At 40.2% G+C, this 18,389-nt stretch overlaps 1 protein-coding gene across 2 annotated transcripts; it reads left to right on the forward strand.

Moving 5' to 3' along the window:
* Positions 1-3,590: 3,590 nt before the first annotated feature.
* Positions 3,591-11,957, forward strand: LOC124008389 (T-box transcription factor TBX2b-like). Of its 2 annotated transcripts, none has more exons than XM_046319639.1 (7): positions 3,591-4,414; positions 5,147-5,414; positions 6,772-6,918; positions 7,897-7,973; positions 8,135-8,319; positions 9,244-9,845; positions 10,446-11,957. In XM_046319639.1, the coding sequence occupies exons 1-7, from the start codon at positions 4,053-4,055 to the stop codon at positions 10,881-10,883; spliced, it is 2,079 nt and encodes a 692-aa protein (XP_046175595.1). In that variant the 5' UTR covers positions 3,591-4,052; the 3' UTR covers positions 10,884-11,957. The 2 variants fall into 2 exon arrangements, with proteins under 2 accessions (XP_046175595.1, XP_046175606.1); XM_046319650.1 differs by having other exon boundaries at positions 3,592-4,414; positions 8,147-8,319.
* Positions 11,958-18,389: the final 6,432 nt, after the last annotated feature.

The raw sequence follows: 18,389 nt of genomic DNA on the forward strand, positions 1-18,389 counted from the left end.
AGAGAGAGAGAGAGAGAGAGAGAGAGAGAGAGAGAGAGAGAGAGAGAGAGAGAGAGAGAGAGAGAGAGAGAGAGAGAGAGAGAGAGAGAGAGAGAGAGAGAGAGAGAGAGAGAGAGAGAGAGAGAGAGAGAGAGAGAGAGAGAGAGAGAGAGAGAGAGAGAGAGAGAGAGAGATGGAAGGGAAATGATGGAAGGGAAATTATGAAAAGATTCAAGGGAAATGTAAAGCATATTTATAAGAGCATACATTATGTGAGGGGGCAAAGTGAACATGTTGTATGCGATCAGTTATAAATCATTTGTTTTTTGCGGATATGCTCCCTCATTTAGCCTAAAGTGTATAGCCCTATACCTTACGTGTGCTGGCTGGTACATGTAGACTTTTTGGTAGGTTATAGGCCTAGGCTATATCGCTACTGATTTGTGCACCTAATTCTCTGTGTCACGTCCACAAATACAAATTGACCCACTGACTGCTCTCAACAGTATAAATGATTTAAATTGAAGTTAAAGTTCAAATCAACAGTTAAGTTAAATACTAAAGTCCAACTGTGCACTCAACAAGGTAACTCATAGGCTAGCCACACCATCAACGAACCTATATATTTCGTAGGCTTCTAAAACAAAGTCTAAAACAAATAAATTAAGCATAATGTCCGCCTTGGTTTATATAATTACTTGAAAGACATATAGCCTACATGGGACCTCATTATCTGTCTCCATCCGGGGTTAATCCTTTAGCAGTTAACAGCTCAAAATATGGAGGAGAACTAGGCTAGTCTAGTTAATGTACAAAATGTGGTAGTGAAAAAGAATAATAGCTGTTGTTTTCTGTTACTTTATGTCAGCAACTGCCGTCAGACTGTACACTAATTGTGCATTACCATTGCTCTAACACTGCCGTAACTATAATGTTGTGGGTCTGGGAATTGTAGACGCAAGCAACCATTACTGGCCTCATGTGAGTTATATGTAAGCCTGTAGGTGCGTGGACGTTAGCCTTAACCAAACATGTAGTCCAATCATAATCAGTGTAAAAAAAATGAAATAAAAAATAAAAATAATATAAAACAAATGTTTTTCATGCGTTGTAGTTTTTCCTTCTGCAAATGACGCAATTTCCCAAACGTTTGAACCTGCCTGGTTGAAAAATCATATTGCATTTTGTGAATAAGGTGAAGTTATAATTCAAGGTTTAAGTATGCTTCGTTTCTATTTCTCATATTTTTTTTTAGGCCTAATAAATAAACAATATAGGCCCATATTCCAATAAAATGTGTGCGCCTTCAACAGGCAAAGCAATGTATGAAAACAGGCATTCTGTTCAAATGTATGCATTTCACTTTCATAATTCTGCCTGATTAAGAATATACCATCGATTACTTTTCAGACCTCACTATTTCTCTGTTACTTTTGGTTTTAAAACTAAAGCAATGTTGCACATGAGATGCCTTAAGTCTGCAGGCCAGTCCAGTGATTTTGATAGTCGTATAAGATTGTGTCATACTAAATTAACTCCAAGAAACACATTTTAAAAATCTCAATAGACTCATCCATTCACCCTTATCGATACCTACGGTGTATAGGCCTACTTTCCATATCCCACTTCTTCTCCCCTAATCATTTGACCGATCTGTAAATGTAATTTGTACACAATCATTATCTCTGCAAAGTAATTGTCACCTAGTCACTAAAAAAGTAAAAACAACTTTTAGTAGACTAATATATTCTTGGTGAATGTATGTTTTAAAAATAAGATAATCTTATAATGTTCTTCAATGCAAACAAGTGACAATTAGTTCAAAGTTAGATACTCTCAGATCAACAATTTTACACCCAAATATAAAGACAGTAGGCTCTAAACTGAAAAGATATTGCATTAGCGTTTATGAGAATTCTTATTAAGTCTCACCATTATGACAGAGGTCCGGTGTAGTCAGCAGAATTTTGAGTGAGTTTTAAGCTTGGGTTGAGTCTGGGAACTTAGTATCCACGTTATCGCGCACTAAACCTGCAACTGCACCTGCACCTCTTCCGTCATTCATTAAAATTCTGTATTTGAATCAATAATTATATCTAAACTACCGCATATATGTGGCTAGTGCAGGAAATCCGAAGTTGGAGATCTACCATGGGCTACAGCCTTGGATGGAATGTAGAGGGGATTGGAGCACGCTGTTTGAAGATTTGGGCGTAAATATGAAGTGACAGGAGAGGGTTCTTATTGTGGGACGCCAGCAGACTGGCGCCAAGAGCTCCTTAACAAACGTAGTCCCACTTAATCAATGATCTGCGAATGGACTTCTTAAAGGTATACACAATGGTATTTGGAGAAAGTTATATCGCTACACGGGAAACACACACAGCGATAGTATGTGAAGTTTGACAAAATCGCCCGTTTCCATCTTGCATAACGCACTGTCTGAGGAGCAGTAACCTACTTGCGATTCCCTACAAATCGTCTAACATAGCCTACCCTGTCTATTCATAAACTCTTGCTGGTTTAAATGATATGATATGCTGTTGCTTCGAATAGTCAATTGTGTTTGTGTCAATGTTGGATACATTCTGTAGGCTATGGTAAAGAACTTCGTGAATTGCTGAAAAAGTAGTGTAGCCCATAATAGGCTACTTCCGTAGATTCGTTATAATAATAACAGCTTTTTTTTAAGTATCCTTATCTTAAATGTGTCTGTTTCGAGGATGTAGGCATTTCCATTCGATTGAATTACTCCTGATATAACTCCTCAAATATATAAGCCCTCTTCGCCTCAGCTCGGTTTTAACTGTATGTATCTCTCCAAGACAGCAAGCTCTCACCGCTTCAAATCGCTATTTTTCTGTGCTTCGATATAGGCTATGAATCCATGAAACAAATGTGTTTATTTGTAAGTTGTAAGCAACATGTAGTTGCTGTTAAATAATCAATGTGTTGCTAGTGAAAGGCACATATCAATAGCATAGTTATAAATATGCTGTTTATGAATATTAATATAGCCTATTACAACGTTATAAAAGTGCAACAGCGCATCAAAACACGCCATAAAGTAGGCTCAATAGTCTACTTTTTAAAACACAACCCAATTGTAGGCCAGGTAGCAAAGCATTGTAGTAGCCTAGCAGCCGTCTGTTAACCAGCCAGCGCAGACATTCGCTTCGATGCAAAATGTTTTGTAGGGATAGTAGCTGTTGTTTTATTTAAAAACTCATTCATTAGTAGCCCTCTGAATGCCATGTTTTCAAATCAGGTTTTACTGACAGAATAATTTCAACCCAGTCAAGATTTGATATAGGATGTATAGGCTATAGGCTCGTACCCCCACCGTGTGAAAGCTTCACGAAACGACTAGGCAGTCGGAGGATCCGTCCTCTTCACCGGCCGTGCAGCAAAAGCCAGCCCTGGTGCTCGATTCGAAGTTTGGGGGAGGGATTTCCAGATCTTTACTATGTCATTGGTTAATATTTTATTCTGTTGACATGTTTTCTTACTGCTAATGCTTCCGACACCTTTTAGCCCCCACCCCCCCTTACGGATCTTGGCCGAAGCTGTCAAAACCACGCCTATAGAGCTCCACAATTGGTCCGGAAAGCGTAAAATCGGCAATCAAGTGGGCTTGGTTCATTAGTGTCGGGATCCGGGGAGGAGAGACATGTTAGACAGTCACTATACCACGGTGGTCAGAGCAAGACCTCTCAATTCGAACTCCCAATCCGAGTAAAGAGTGATTTTCTTTTTCCGAAAGTTACTTGGGTGAATAAGAAGCGAAGCGCAGCTCTAATCTCGAGGTGTCGATGCCGTCTCTTCGACGGATATTATCACGGTGCTGTGTGGGAACCGAGCATCAGGAGTAACAGTACACTAATTTCTTCCCTCGGTCTGTTAGAGACGTCTGGGACGCATTCGCTCTTGGTTGGGCACGCGAAACTACTTTTATATTTCTGCTCGATTTACGAAGACATCTGTCTTTTGGATACACACACCAATAGGCTACGTCTACTGAGGGTGGACATAAATAGCGTATAATCATTCTATATCAATTTTTGAATGCACCGATGAGAGATCCAGTTTACACAGGGACTGCCATGGCTTATCACCCTTTCCACGCTCACCGGCCGACCGACTTTCCTATGTCAGCCTTCCTTGCAGCTGCACAGCCTTCATTTTTCCCCGGACTGACGTTGTCTCATGGCGCTCTCACCAAACCTCTATCAGGCCATGCTTTATCTGGAGCCGCGGAAGCGGGACTCCACGCGGCGTTGGGTCATCACCATCAAGCGGCTCACCTCCGCTCCCTCAAGAGCTTGGAGCCGGAGGAAGAGGTGGAGGACGACCCCAAAGTCAACCTGGAGGCCAAGGATTTATGGGACCAATTTCACAAAATAGGAACCGAGATGGTTATTACGAAATCAGGAAGGTAAAGACATGCTTCCGTTGAGTTAGGCTACTGTTATGCGTGCATATTATAGGCAATGTTATGTGCACTGGTGAGTAAGTTTATGTTGTTAGGAAATGTTTATAAATGAATCACTCATAGTGATACTTGATCAAGTAATAGTAATCCCGAAGGCGGTGTCGCTGGTGCTGCCAAATGCTTTCAAATATTTATGAGAGATTTGCAGGTTCCTAGGCTACTGCATTAGTAGCCAACTGTTCTCTCCAAAAAGCACAGATCTATATTTACATTGCACCCCTAATTATCGAAATATAACTGTTTATGGAAGTATGGTTATTGAGTGATTTAGGATAAGCATAGGCTGCTGTTCACACATTATAGGGATAGGCCTAACACGAGAATAACAAACGAATGAGCAAATTAAAGCAATTAAACAATGCACGCATGTGTCGAAACAAGTGTGTTTGAAGATGAATATAGTAAGTTGGGCTATGTAGGCGAACTTTAGTGCTGAATTCCAAGGCGTGCCCGTAGACATCTTGGTATAGCCAACACCCCCTCGGTTTTGGCAGTACTTTGGATAACCCTTATTTTCTTCTCAAAGAAACCATTAGAAATATCATGTGTTTACAGTGAGGTATAGTACAATCAACGTGCATAAAATCCAAATATTGTTATTTTTCGAATGCCATGGTTTTTAAGCCAGATGATTGAAAGGCCCAGTGTGTTCAATATTGTTTTATTCTATTGCAGGAGGATGTTTCCCCCATTCAAAGTTCGTGTCAATGGGCTTGATAAGAAAGCCAAGTATATCCTCCTTATGGATATAGTCTCTGCTGACGACTGCCGCTACAAGTTCCACAACTCGCGTTGGATGGTAGCTGGGAAAGCCGACCCGGAGATGCCCAAACGAATGTACATCCATCCGGACAGCCCTGCCACAGGGGAGCAGTGGATGGCGAAGCCTGTTGCATTTCATAAACTCAAGTTGACTAATAATATCTCCGACAAGCATGGATTTGTACGTAATTTCTTGATTTAATTTGATGATGCTTCGATTAAAGATGAATTTGCGTTTTGTGTAAAACTAACCCGGGCTATTGACAAGGGTTCAATGCCGATATTACGGATATTCCTGCTATTTTGTAGACGCACATAACACAGGTTTCTGGATTCAATGTAGGGCCTAGACCTAATTTAATTATGGTACATATTATTATGAGGTCAATAGTAGGCCTAGAATAATCTATATTTGTAATGTTTTTGAAGGCTATAACATAAATGATTTAACCTGTATTCATAACCAATAGCAATGCAAAATGATGCATTAGAAAATCACAAAAATATTGACAGGACAACAGTAACCCACCATGCATCTCCAAAATAGTTTTAAGGCTCAACAACAGTGGTTCAGATTTGATTTATTGTCTTTAAAAATATTTCATTCGTGGTATATTTCGGTGCGGAGCAGAGTGCCAAAGTTTGCAGTTAAGTCAAGTAGCTAGAACTAGGTCAAAGACATAGGGCAGACTTGATCTCTCTTGAATTGATTACGGTAATGTTTCCTTTCAGTGAAATTTGGATAAAAAGATTGCAAGTGGGGCGCTTTGAAATGGTAGCAGATACTCACCCAAGACTTACATGCAAAAGCAATAGACAACTAAGTAACCCAAATACTTCCCAATAGACTGTCTACGTCGCTGTAATAGGGCACTATTTTGATTATGAATTTAATACAGATTTGATTTTATGGTATTTTTGATAAACAGTAATTCAGTTATTGTTGCTTGCTCTTTCCGTTTTTTTTTTTGCATGTCTAATGCAGGTTAGGACAAATCAAAGTAGGCAAAGCGTTACAAAAGCTGTTGACATTTTCAAAGATGTTGCAAATCCTTCATAGGTTAATATTAATTGACAAGTGCAGTAAAACATTTGAGAAAAGTTTATATAAATGCATAATCCCACGTAACGGGTTTGTATAGGCCTATACATGTAATAAGGCTAATGATAAGGCATAATCAGAATCGTTAGTTCCACATTAGAACCTGGATGTTAGGGGCTGTGCCCCAATGCAGAACATTCGGTCAGTCTGCATTGTCAGCATAAACGCTCGAAATAGTACACCAACTTTTGTAGTAGGCCTACATTTGTTCTATTTTACTGTAGAGGAAATCACCGCCCTATACAAATAAATAGTGCATTATTAAGACGGTGTGTGTTCCGGTGGAATGCATAAGTTCCCTGCAATAACACAAGAAATACAAGTGCCAACAAATCAACGAAGTCATCATTGTTATTGTCCTCGTCATCTCAGTTCAAACCAAAACGTGTATCAGCATGATCACCTTAACATATTTTCTGTTTCTTTGCATTCTCAGACTATCCTGAATTCGATGCATAAATACCAGCCCAGATTTCATATAGTGAGGGCCAACGACATCCTGAAGCTCCCTTACAGCACCTTCCGGACATATGTTTTTCCAGAGACAGATTTTATCGCTGTCACTGCATATCAGAATGACAAGGTAAGCTTTACCAGAAGATAATATGCGAAACGTCTATGTTAAATATTGTAATATTGAATATTGACTGCTGGATGTGTAAACACTGTTGTGTATTCAAAATGAGACCTGTTCTATTTATGTTTGAGTTTTTATAAACTTATGGTGTGTGTGTGTGCAAGTGTGTAACACACACACACACACACACATATATATGCTGATAGTTGAACCTGAGGTGTCAGTTAACTTTCATGTGGAATGTTTTAGTCTCAATAACTTATTTTATATGCGGTAATGTTGGCTATAGCAACCCCTCCCTGTTGATGTTAATTGGAGTACATGTTGAAGGCCTAGTGGGCTTGTTGCGATCATTAAATGTATGGTACAGAGTCACAATCGATTAGGCACTTATCCTCACTATGTCTTTGGGCTACTGCATGGAGACACCAACACAGTTCTGAACAATCAAAGCATGCAATCCACTAACGCAAAGCATGAACACACACAGCTTCTAAAAACTCAAAAGGACAGACGAAAATGAATACATGAACGAATAGTATTGATCCTAAATAAACAAGGCCGTGTATGTGTGCAATTAAAGTTTCAACAGTAGCTTGCAATAAAAAGTAGCATTCGGTCTCTGAGAAAATGACATCAGCGTAATGCTAATCGAAATGTTAGGTATAGTACTTTCTTTTAAGAAGAAGAATGAATAATTGAGAAGCTTTAGTAACTACACTTCATCGACAGAGATGCTTGTCTTGCCTCTAGAGCCCAGAAGATAACAAGCACAGCAGTCCCCAGCACCAAAACATTGCTATTGTTACAAATATTATTCCATCAATAATGCTTATCGATGAATCATTTTGCGTATCATTGGCATAATTATTATTATTTGTATTATTGTTATTAGTGGTAGGCCAAGAATAGTACATTTGAAATTACATTTCAGTCTTTTCAGGATCCCCTTGTTGATGCCATGCACTCTCGTGTTCTCTACAGATTACACAACTCAAAATTGATCACAACCCATTTGCTAAAGGGTTCAGAGACACGGGAAATGGACGACGGGAAAAGAGGTATATTATTTTATTCGTTATTGAATAAAAAAAAGATTAACCTGAAAATATGACCATAAATTGAAAATAATTGTCCCATTGGGATAAACAACAATAATTTGCAGACCAAGCATTATTGTCTAGTGATTCGATCAAAATACAGATGCATTAACTAATCTCAGTCCGGTCTGCAGGAAGCAGTTAACCCTTCCATCGCTGAGCATGTATGAGGACCGGGACCTTAAAGGGGACGGGGACTGTGCCGACTCAGATGACTCCTCCTTTGAACAAACCACCGGAGGGGACTCGGTTCATTCTCCACTGGGACATGTAACTAGTCCACTGAGGTTCAACCGAACCAGTCGAGGTAAGACTGCTCATAAAGCGTTTTTTACATTACTTTTCGTGTCCACCAAATTGGTCATTTTGAAGATGCCAGTAATTAAGAAATTATAAACACAAATGGGAACAAACCTTAAGGTTGTTATTATGTGTCATTAACCTGAGGATAATTGGGTGGTTTACAATTGGATAAGAGAGAAAAAAATAATATTTGTAGGAGAAAATAAGAAAACGCGAGAAAGTGGGTAAATCTGTGATTGCTATGTGCTCAGTTGTGACATTAGTTTAGAGTTAAGTAGAATGTATAAACGTGTGGTAAAAGGAGAAATAATAGCAGACAAGATGATTTCTTTTACCCACAGTATACTATTTTACGTATAAATATCTCTGTAGAACATGAACGCTAGACTTCATGTATCATTGTAACGTGATCCAATGCGCCATCTACTGACAGGTCCATACACATTCAGCCCCTTGATTACTGTAGTATGGTTTTCAGATCATTATTCGATAGTTATGCATTCGATTATCAACCAAGCACTAAACGAAGGCCTCTAGTTCAACTGCGGAAGCTTTATAGAACGACTTTAAAACAAAATGTATGCCAATCTTACCAGCGAACCAAACGTTTAAGGGAAGTGGTTCGAACCAAACGCAGAAGGGAAGTGGTTCTAAAATTAATGTTAACACTACACCACTACGCCTTCCTTCAAATAATATATAAATTAATGCCACGCATGTGCTGGTTGTGATATTAAATGGTTTTAGCATACTGGAAGCTATACATAGGCTAGACCTACATATCATAGCCTCTAGTTATTTTAGCTTTAATTGTGCTATAGTCTATGTAAAGCCTTTAAGTTAGACTTGAGAGTTTTTAAATACATTCTATTATAGTGTATCATAAAATGTAGATCGTTTAATGGACGTTTGATATAATGTTTTACAGACGACAAGAACTGCACTGACAGTGATCAGGAGCTTGACCCACAAGAGGAGCGCTCCATCGCAGCCAGCAGCCCCGGGCCTGAACCAACATCTCCTCTCAGCCCTAAAGGCGATAACAGAGTGAGGGATAGGATTCTTTTGGAAAAAAAGAGCGAACACCTGGGTTCAAGGAAAGAGAGCGACTCTGTGTTCAGTATTCGAAATCCTGAAAAGGACAAGTTAGATCATAAGCACCGCCAAGAGACGGAACCTACACAGAACAACACGGATAGTGGGGGCATCAGTGGGGTGAAAGATGGGTTTTCTCCCTTGATGGTACAGACGGAGAGCCCATCACACTTTAGCGCGAGTCACCTTCAGAGTCTGGCATTCTCTGGTTTGCACAGTCAACAGTTCTTTAACCCTTTGAATACGGGACAAATGTTGTTCCACCCCGGACAGTTTGCGATGGCACCAGGGGCATTCTCCACCATGGGTATGGGGCATCTGTTGACATCTGTTTCTGGAGCGAATGGCCTGGAAAACGGAAGCCTTTCCTCTCAAAGCGCGGGCTGTCATAGTCACTTCCCGTTCCACCTGTCACAGCACATGCTAGCATCTCAGGTAAAAAGTTAACTTCTACTCCAACTAATTTCAACAGACAAGCATGCATGACAGCAGCAATGCATGCAGGCCTAATAATAATAATGTCTTCCCAACAACGAATTACACCACAATAGATATAGCTCAGGAACACTTCATATTTCTATGAGTTTTCCTGCACAAACTTCTGCAATTGAAGTGTCTTTTTAGCATCACCTTCAATTGCATTCATAATAAATAATTGCAGTATATTTAATGTAGATGTATGACTTTATGGAGAATGAATAAAGCCGCCTATTTTGGGTTATTCCAAACAAAATTGGGACTTTGTGGGTGCCTTTTTTTATTGGATTGAGAACATAATAATATGCTTTTTAAAATTATGGATATACATAGGGCTACTTTTGTAATGGTAGTAGATTATATTATTTTGAATAGCCTGTAGGCTACAGTTGTCGATGAAACAGAGACAGAGAGACAAACATGTAACTCTAAAAGGTTTTCAGGGTAAATGGTTCAACAACAAAACATCCATGCACATCGAAGAAGTATGACAGGCCTGGAACTCTGTCTTTGTAGCATTTGTGCATATATAATAACGCCATCATTTTTTGAACACAGGGAATTTCGATGCCACCTTTTGGAGGACTGTTCCCGTATCCATACACCTACATGGCAGCTGCAGCAGCTGCTGCGGCCTCGGCCCTCCCCTCCTGCACCGCAGCCTCCTCATTGGGCAGAAACCCTTTCATCACCACCTCCCGACCACGGCTGCGATTCAACCCTTATCAGATACCCACATCTATTCCTTCAAGCACAAACCTGCTCACCACAGGGCTGCCGGGCAGCATCAACGCACCATCCGACCTGTCCAAATCAGGCAGCAGAGAAACAAGTCCTGTATCTGAGCACCACAGTCACAAAGTGGCCAGCCAGAGGACGGCATCCCCCAAAACATCTAAGAAGGATTCCACTAACGAACTGCAAAATATACAGAGGCTGGTCAGAGGACTGGAACAACCCAGAGAAATGTCTCCTGCCATTGACGCTCCAAAGTGACCAAAACCACCTGTTAATTCAAGGTATATTTGACACGATTCTGTCGGGCTATATACACAGTTGTTCTGAGAGTGAGATGGATGGATATGGGCTGACGAGGTGAATTCATCAAATTACATACTATTGGTGATATAGATTCATTTTTTACGTCAGTGTAGGATTGCTGCATGTGTATTGAGAGCATCTCGGCTCCTGAAGGAGGAACGGAGGATGAACAGAGGATGTTTGGGCTGTTCGCTAGGCTATTGATAAGGATAAAGCTACACCCCAAAAATACATTACAATAGATTTCAAAAGGGATGGAACGGAGACACAGTTAAACTGGTTTCTGAAGCTGTTTTGGAAAGACATTTGTAACTCACAACATGAAACATTAATCTGATTGAATTATTTATGTTTCCAAGAAAATAAATTCTGTAAATATAAGGATAAAATAATACGCAACTTGTTATTAATTTATTCAAATCTGTACATTGGCGTGTATATACTACTTAGATTTCAACTTGTTGCATTTATAATTTCCCCTTTTACATGGAAATATATTGTACATGAACACTATTTAGCGTTTGTTGTTAACCGAATGAGTTTCAAATGTTTGTGATGCATTGCTGTTTATCCCCGCCAGTGAGATGAAATACGAAGGAAATGCGTGCCACCTGCATACCCTTTCCGGTCCATGCTATCCGGGATCCTTGGGACGTCCCTACCCCATTGAAGTTGCATTTTAAAATAGTTAAGGGACGGATTAAGGTTAGGGTCAGGGTAAGGGTAAGGGTTAAGGTAAGAGTATGGGTTAAGGTTAGGGTATGGGTTAAGGTTAGGGTTAGTGTTAGGGTTAGGGACATCCCAAGGATTTCGGATGCTGTTGATGAAACATTGTTTTGCGATACAATGCGCAGCACTGTTCATTTGGCAGGGAAAACTCAGGTTTCTTTTTCTCCAGCACTGAAGACTACCTCGTCAGAGGTAGCTCAATTGGTATCTTTTATGCTGGTTTATTCGGGTAAATTCATATGCATTAATATGCTTTTGTTGAGCTCCTCACACTTTAAATAAAAATGAATGTGTCATTCAGGTGATGTTTTGTATCAGTTACTTCATTGTCTTCGTTTATTGATAAGCTTGCCTTGTGAAGTACATGTTTGGGAATTTAGATTAAAGGCTTGACAAAAAGAACAAGGTACTGCCTTACAGGCTTTATTCCTCGATAATAAGAGCAAATATTATTTTTCTTGCAACAGTTTTTGCATGTTCAATAGCGTTGACCCCTATAGCTTTAACGTCAAAGCAAACGTTTGACAAACTATGGAGTTTAGGTGGGTTACAACAGGCCTAAGAGTGCAATTAGTTCGTTTAAACAATATTTTTACTTTTTGAAATAATTCAAAATATATGTATATTTTATTCTTTCAAACCAGATCCTTCCTTTAATTGCCAATATGTCCCTGTATGTTTAACAGTAGGTTCAAACCAAGCCTAGGTTTCAGTTGGTTTGACATGACAAGTTTGACCAAAATCAAAGTTGTAATCCGTAATTACTATAAAGAAAAAGTACAACTTTGAACATTGTTTCTTTAATATTGTGATGGGTGTATCGAATCAATAACACATCTTAAAATGTATCGTAATATTCAATATGACCTACCAATAATATTTTCTGGAACCTTTTATTGAAACCCAACATTGCAAAAAATAAATTGTGTTCCGCCCCCTGCCGTCGTTGATTAAATAGTACACCCTCAGCATCAAAAGAACTGAGGTCTTTACAAATGTATGGCTAAATAGTGAAATCCAATAGCTCTTAAAAACGAGTATATGATAGGCCTATGTATCCAGCCTGGTCTCGTCTACACCTGAGTCCAGACTGATCTGTCAGTACATTTTTTTTATTTTTTATCTCACATTTTAATTCTAGCCTAGCTCAATGTTAGCCTACACTACAAAAACATTGTTGGATACGAAATGTTATCACAAAATCACATAAATAATTAAATGTATATCATTTTTCTAGGTTTTTCATTATTCCCTCACCTCCATTTCGATTTGTAAAAAAAATCAAACCTAGTGCATAATTGTTTATTTAAGTTTCTGAGTTTCTGCCATTTGCATTGTATTATTGGGGCCATATCTGTAATTGTTTATACATACCCTATTGGCTGTACAGTTATTTAAAAAGTATTCTAAACTTCTATTACACACAAACAACCAATTTAGTCGTTCCTATTTCGAGAGTTAAAACTGTAGCCTACAAATTAGAAGTCAATATCGTTCAATATATTGGAAATGTATATTCAAAGGTGATGTTTATGCTCAAATAGGCTTAACGTTGCAACGCACCACTTCCTTTTTTGTCTGTATCCTAAAGACGTAAAAAAAAGCTAAAATGTTGCAAGCTAGTTGACGAATGTGAAAATAATCATATACAGTCATTAGCCTGATCTTAAAACGGTGTGTGTAACAGAGAGAGCGAGAGAGAGAGAGAGAGAGTTGACGGAAATGGCACCGTCTAGTGAAGGGGTTAAGAGTCGCGGCAGGGTGTTTCGCGGGGACTGGGACTTTGGAATCCTTGCAACCCAGCAGCAGACAGTCCTTTGTCCAGGCACCGGCGCCTGTCGCCTGCCTGCCGGCCCCACAACCTCTACACACCCGCGCACGAAGACTGACTAGGACCTCAGTGACACAGCTCCTAATTAGTGAGCCCTGTCGCCTTTATTCTACAAGGATAATCACAAAACTCATTTTAGTTAGCGCCCATTGTTGCCCTACATTCTGTTATTTCGCAATTAACTGAGCGAGAATCCCCCACCTCTCGACCCCAAGTCCTGAGGAGGAAAACTATTTGTCATGAACATTTAGTCAATGCCTGGTCAGTTAGTGCCTCATCCAAACCTCAAAATGAGTAAAGGGTACATTTGGGTCTCATGATCATAGGGGGGAAAATTTTTCAAAAATGTATTCTGGACCTGCCACAGGCCTAATCTTGATACATGAACCCTTGCTCATATCTTAACTGGGTTTTTAGTTCTCATATACAGTGCATTTGGAAAGTATTCAGACCCCTTGATTACAGCCTTATTCTAAAATGGATTTAATGTTTTGTCCCCCACAACAATCTGCACACATCACCCCATAAAGACACAGCAAAAACAGGTTTTCAGAAATGTTTAGCAAATGTAGAAAAAATAACTGAAATCTCACATTTACATTAGTATTCAGACCCTTTACTCAGTACTTTGTTGAAGCACCTTTGGCAGCGATTACAGCCTCAAGTCTTCTTGGTTATGATGCTACAAGCTTGGCACACCTGTACTTGTGGAGTTTCTCCCATTCTTCTCTGCAGATCCTCTCAAGCTCTGTGAGGTTGGATGGGGAGCGTTGTCGCACAGCTATTTTCAGGTCTCTCTATAAATGTTAGATCGGTTCAAGTCCGTGCTCTGGCTGGGCCACTCAAGAACATTCAGAGACTTGTCCTGAAGCCACTCCTGAGTTGTGTGCTTAGGGTCGTTGTCCTGTTGGAAGGGGAACCTTCGCCCCAGTCTGAGGTCCTGAGTGCTCTGGAGCAGGTTTTCATCAAGGATCTCTCTGTACTTTGCCCCGTTCATCTTTCCCTCGATCCTGGCTAGTCTCCCAGTCCCTGCCGCTGAAAAACATTGTCACAGCACGATGCTGCCACCACCATGCTTCACTGTAGGGATGGTGCCAGGTTTTCTCCAGATGTGACACTTAAAGAGTTCAATCTTGGTTTCATCAGACCAGAGAATCTGGTTTCTCATGGTCTGAGAGTCCTTAGGTGCCTTTTGGCAAACTCCAAGCGGGCTGTCATGTGTCTTTTCCTGAGGAGTGGCTTCCGTCTGGCCACTCTACCATAAAGGACTGATTGTTAGAGTGCTGGTTGTCCTTCTGGTTCTTCCATCTCCACAGAGCAACTCTGGAGCTCTGTCAGAGTAACCTTCGGGTCTTGGTCACCTCCCTGACCAAAGCCCTTCTCCGAATCCTCAGTTTGGCCGGGCGGCCAGCTCTAGGAAGAGTCTTGGTGGTTCCAAACTTCTTCAATTTAAGAATTATGGAGGCCATTGTGCTCTTGGGGACCTTCAATGTTGCAGACATTTTTTTGGTACCCTTCCCCAGATCTGTGCCTCGACACAATCCTGTCTCGGAGCTCTACGGACAAGTCCTTCGACCTCGTGGCTTGGTTTTTGCTCTGACATGCATTATCAACTGCAGGACATTATATAGATAGGTGTGTGCATATCCAAATCATGTTCAGTCAATTCAATTTACCACAGGTGGACCCCAATCAAGTTGTAGAAACATCTCAAGGATGATCAATTGAAACAGGATGCACCTGAGCTCAATTTCGTCTCACAGCAAAGGCTCCGAATACCTATGTAAATAAGGTATTTCTGTTTGAATTTTTTTTATACATTTACAAACATTTCTAAAAACATATTTTCGCTTTGTCATTATGGGGTATTGTGTGTAGATTGATGATGAAGAGAAATTATTTCATGCATTTTAGAATAAGGTTGTAAGGTCACAAAATGTGGAAAAAGTCAAGGGGTCTAAATATCTTCTGAAATGCACTGTATATGCAAATTGATTTGCTCTCCTGACTATTGAACATTGTTTTATTCTTTCAACGACATGGATTTTTAAAGAATTCTGCAGACAATGAAAACGTTTATCTAGACCTAACCCAATAATGGACTAAAGAAGCCTAACGTTAGGCTTACTCCTTAAAGTCCAAGGACCTTACATGTTATATTTAGAGGTGAATTGGCAGCCATCTAAACGTAAATCGATTCTCAAATGCGGTGCGATTCTAAAAGCATAAAGCCCACAGTATTTTTCAGTGACAACATGTTTGTTGCGTCCGTCTTCTGTTTACACACGTGTGTTTGGTGATGCAGATAGCAACATGTAAAGTGTTGGTCCCATGTTTCATGAGGTGAAATGAAAGATGTCAGAAATTGTCCATACGCATGAAAAGCTTATTTCTGTTAAATTTTGTGCACAAAGTTGTTTACATCCCTGTTAGTGAGCATTTCTCCTTGGCAAAGATAAACCATCCACCTGACAGGTGTGTCATATCAAGAAGCTGATTTTTTTTTTTTACTTTAAAAAAACTTACAAATAATAATAAGAAATTAAAAAATTACCCCCCCCCCCTGCTGGGGGAAGATAAAAGGCACACAACACAATGTCACAGATGTCTGAAGTTTTGAGGGAGCGTGCAATTGACATGTCTCCAACGTCGTTTTAGATCATTTGGCAGTACGTCCAACCGGCCTCACAACCGCAGACCACGTGCAACCACGCCAGCCCAGGATCTCCACATCCGGCTTCTTCACCTGTGGGATCGTCTGAGACCAGCCACACAGGCAGCTGATGAAACTGAGGATTCTTTCTGTCTGTAATAAATCTCTTTTGTGGGAAAAAAAACTCATTGTGATTGGCTGGGCCTGGCTCCCCAGTGGGTGGGCCTCTGCCCAGTCATGTGAAATCCATAGATTAGGGCCTAATTTATTTATTTCAATTGACTGATTTCCTTATTTGAACAGTAAAATCAGTAAAATCATAGGCTCTAATCTATGTTTCCTTAAACAAGCGCTATGAAGTTAAAGTTTATTGGTCGCAAACACAGATTTTCAGGTGTAGCGAAATGCTTGTGTTCTTGCTCCAACATTACAGTAATAATACCAAACAATACAAAACACACATAATAAAGTTAAAATAAAAAACTATTAAGAATATCAGAATGAGTAATTTGGCAAACTTGAGTCAACCTTTTGGATGACATGGGTCCCACTATGTCTGGCGAAAACCAAACACTGCATTCCACAGTAAGAACCTCATACCAACGGTCAAGCATGGTGGTGGTAATGTGATGGTCTGGGAATGTTTTGCTGCCTCAGGACCTGGACGACTTCCCTTAATTGAAGGAACCATGGCTTCTGCTCTGTATCAGGAAATTCTACAAGATAATTTCTGGCCATTCATCTGTGAGCTGAAGCTGAAGCACAGCTGGGTCGTGCAGCAAGACAACGTTCCAAAACACACAATCAAGTCTACATGAAAATGGATAAAAAGCTAAACAATTGAAGTTTTGGAATGGCCTAGTCAAAGTTTAGACCTAATCCCAATTGAGATGTTGTGATAGGACTTAAAAACCCACAAATGTTGCTGAGTTAAAGCAGTTCTTTATGCAAGAGTGGGCCAAGATTCCTCCACAGCAATGTAAGAGACTGATCAACAACTACAGGAAGCATTTTGTTGCAGTCATTTCAGCTAAAGGTGGTACAACCAGTTATTGAGTGGAAGGGGGCAATTATTTTTTTAAACAGGGAGGACAGGAGGGGGCGGAGCACCCACCCCGGTGGGGCCCCCGTGTTGAGGATCAGCGAGGTGGAGGTGTTGTTGCCCAACTTCAACACGTGAGATCGGCCCATCAGGAAGTCTAGGACTCAGTTGCACAGTGGGGGGGGTTCAGACCCAGGGCCCTGAGCTTAGTGATGAGCTTGGAGGGCACTATGGTGTTGAAGACTAAGCTGTATTCAATGAACAGAATTCCTACATAGATATTTCTCTTGTCCAGGTGGGATAGGGCAGTGTGAAGTGCAATGGCGACCGCGTCGTCCTTGGATCTGTTGGAGAAGTAGGTGAATTGTAGTGGGTCTAGGTTGTTGGGTAAGTTGGAGGTGATATTGTCCTTAACTAGCCTCTTAAAGAACTTCATGATGACAGAAGTGAGTGCTATGTGACTATAGTCATTTAGTTCAGTTACCTTCACTTTCTTGGGTACAGGAACAATGGTGGACATCGTGAAGCATTTTTACAACCAACCTTGTAGCCTGTGCAGGATTGTTTTGATTCTTCATGCATAGAGGCAGCGTCATTAAATGTAGTTTTTCTACCTGTCAGACTGTAGCCTATGCATCACCCCCTCCTGGAAGCAGGAGTTGACCTGATTTCTAGAGGTCTATGGATAAATGACCAAGGGGTAAAAATGTGCAAGTATTTCAAAGAAACTGCAAATAGGACAAACTTACCTGGGGTTAATAAGAATGGGTATGGAATACAACTTCTGCTGAAATATCTGATCTTGACAGTAGATGTCGCAATTAAGTCCATTTCACGCAGGAATATGGGGAATTGTATTGTTCTGTAAACTTTTCCCAATACTACATTTTCACATTACAATTATCAATATTACAATACTGTTTGACCAAGAAATTCAGAGCATGTTTACAGTTATCTCTTCAGAAGTTTGGGTATACCAATATACCGTATAAAAGCTGTGTAAAGAGGAAGCTGTAAAGACTATACAAGAAAATGTGGATGATATGTCAGATGCCTATACGGCAGCCAAATGTGAGCTACCATAAAAAAAAGCACTTACGTTTTACAAAGATCCTGGCCCTCATGCCTTATGGGTACATACAGTGCCTTCAGAAATTATTCACACCCCTTGACTTTTTCCACATTTTGTTGTGTTACAGTCTGAAC

Source organism: Oncorhynchus gorbuscha, linkage group LG02 (genome assembly GCF_021184085.1).
Source record: "Oncorhynchus gorbuscha isolate QuinsamMale2020 ecotype Even-year linkage group LG02, OgorEven_v1.0, whole genome shotgun sequence".
NCBI classification, from domain to species: Eukaryota; Metazoa; Chordata; class Actinopteri; order Salmoniformes; family Salmonidae; genus Oncorhynchus; species Oncorhynchus gorbuscha.

What these genes read in the sequence shown, in the direction of transcription:
- LOC124008389 (XM_046319639.1), top strand. Translation starts at nt 4,053, where the DNA reads ATGAGAGATCCAGTTTACACAGGGACTGCCATGGCTTATCACCCTTTC. An exon ending in TCTCCGACAAGCATGGATTT is followed by an intron (nt 5,415 to 6,771) that starts GTACGTAATTTC and finishes TTGCATTCTCAG; the next exon opens with ACTATCCTGAATTCGATGCA. An exon ending in GTTCAACCGAACCAGTCGAG is followed by an intron (nt 8,320 to 9,243) that starts GTAAGACTGCTC and finishes AATGTTTTACAG; the next exon opens with ACGACAAGAACTGCACTGAC.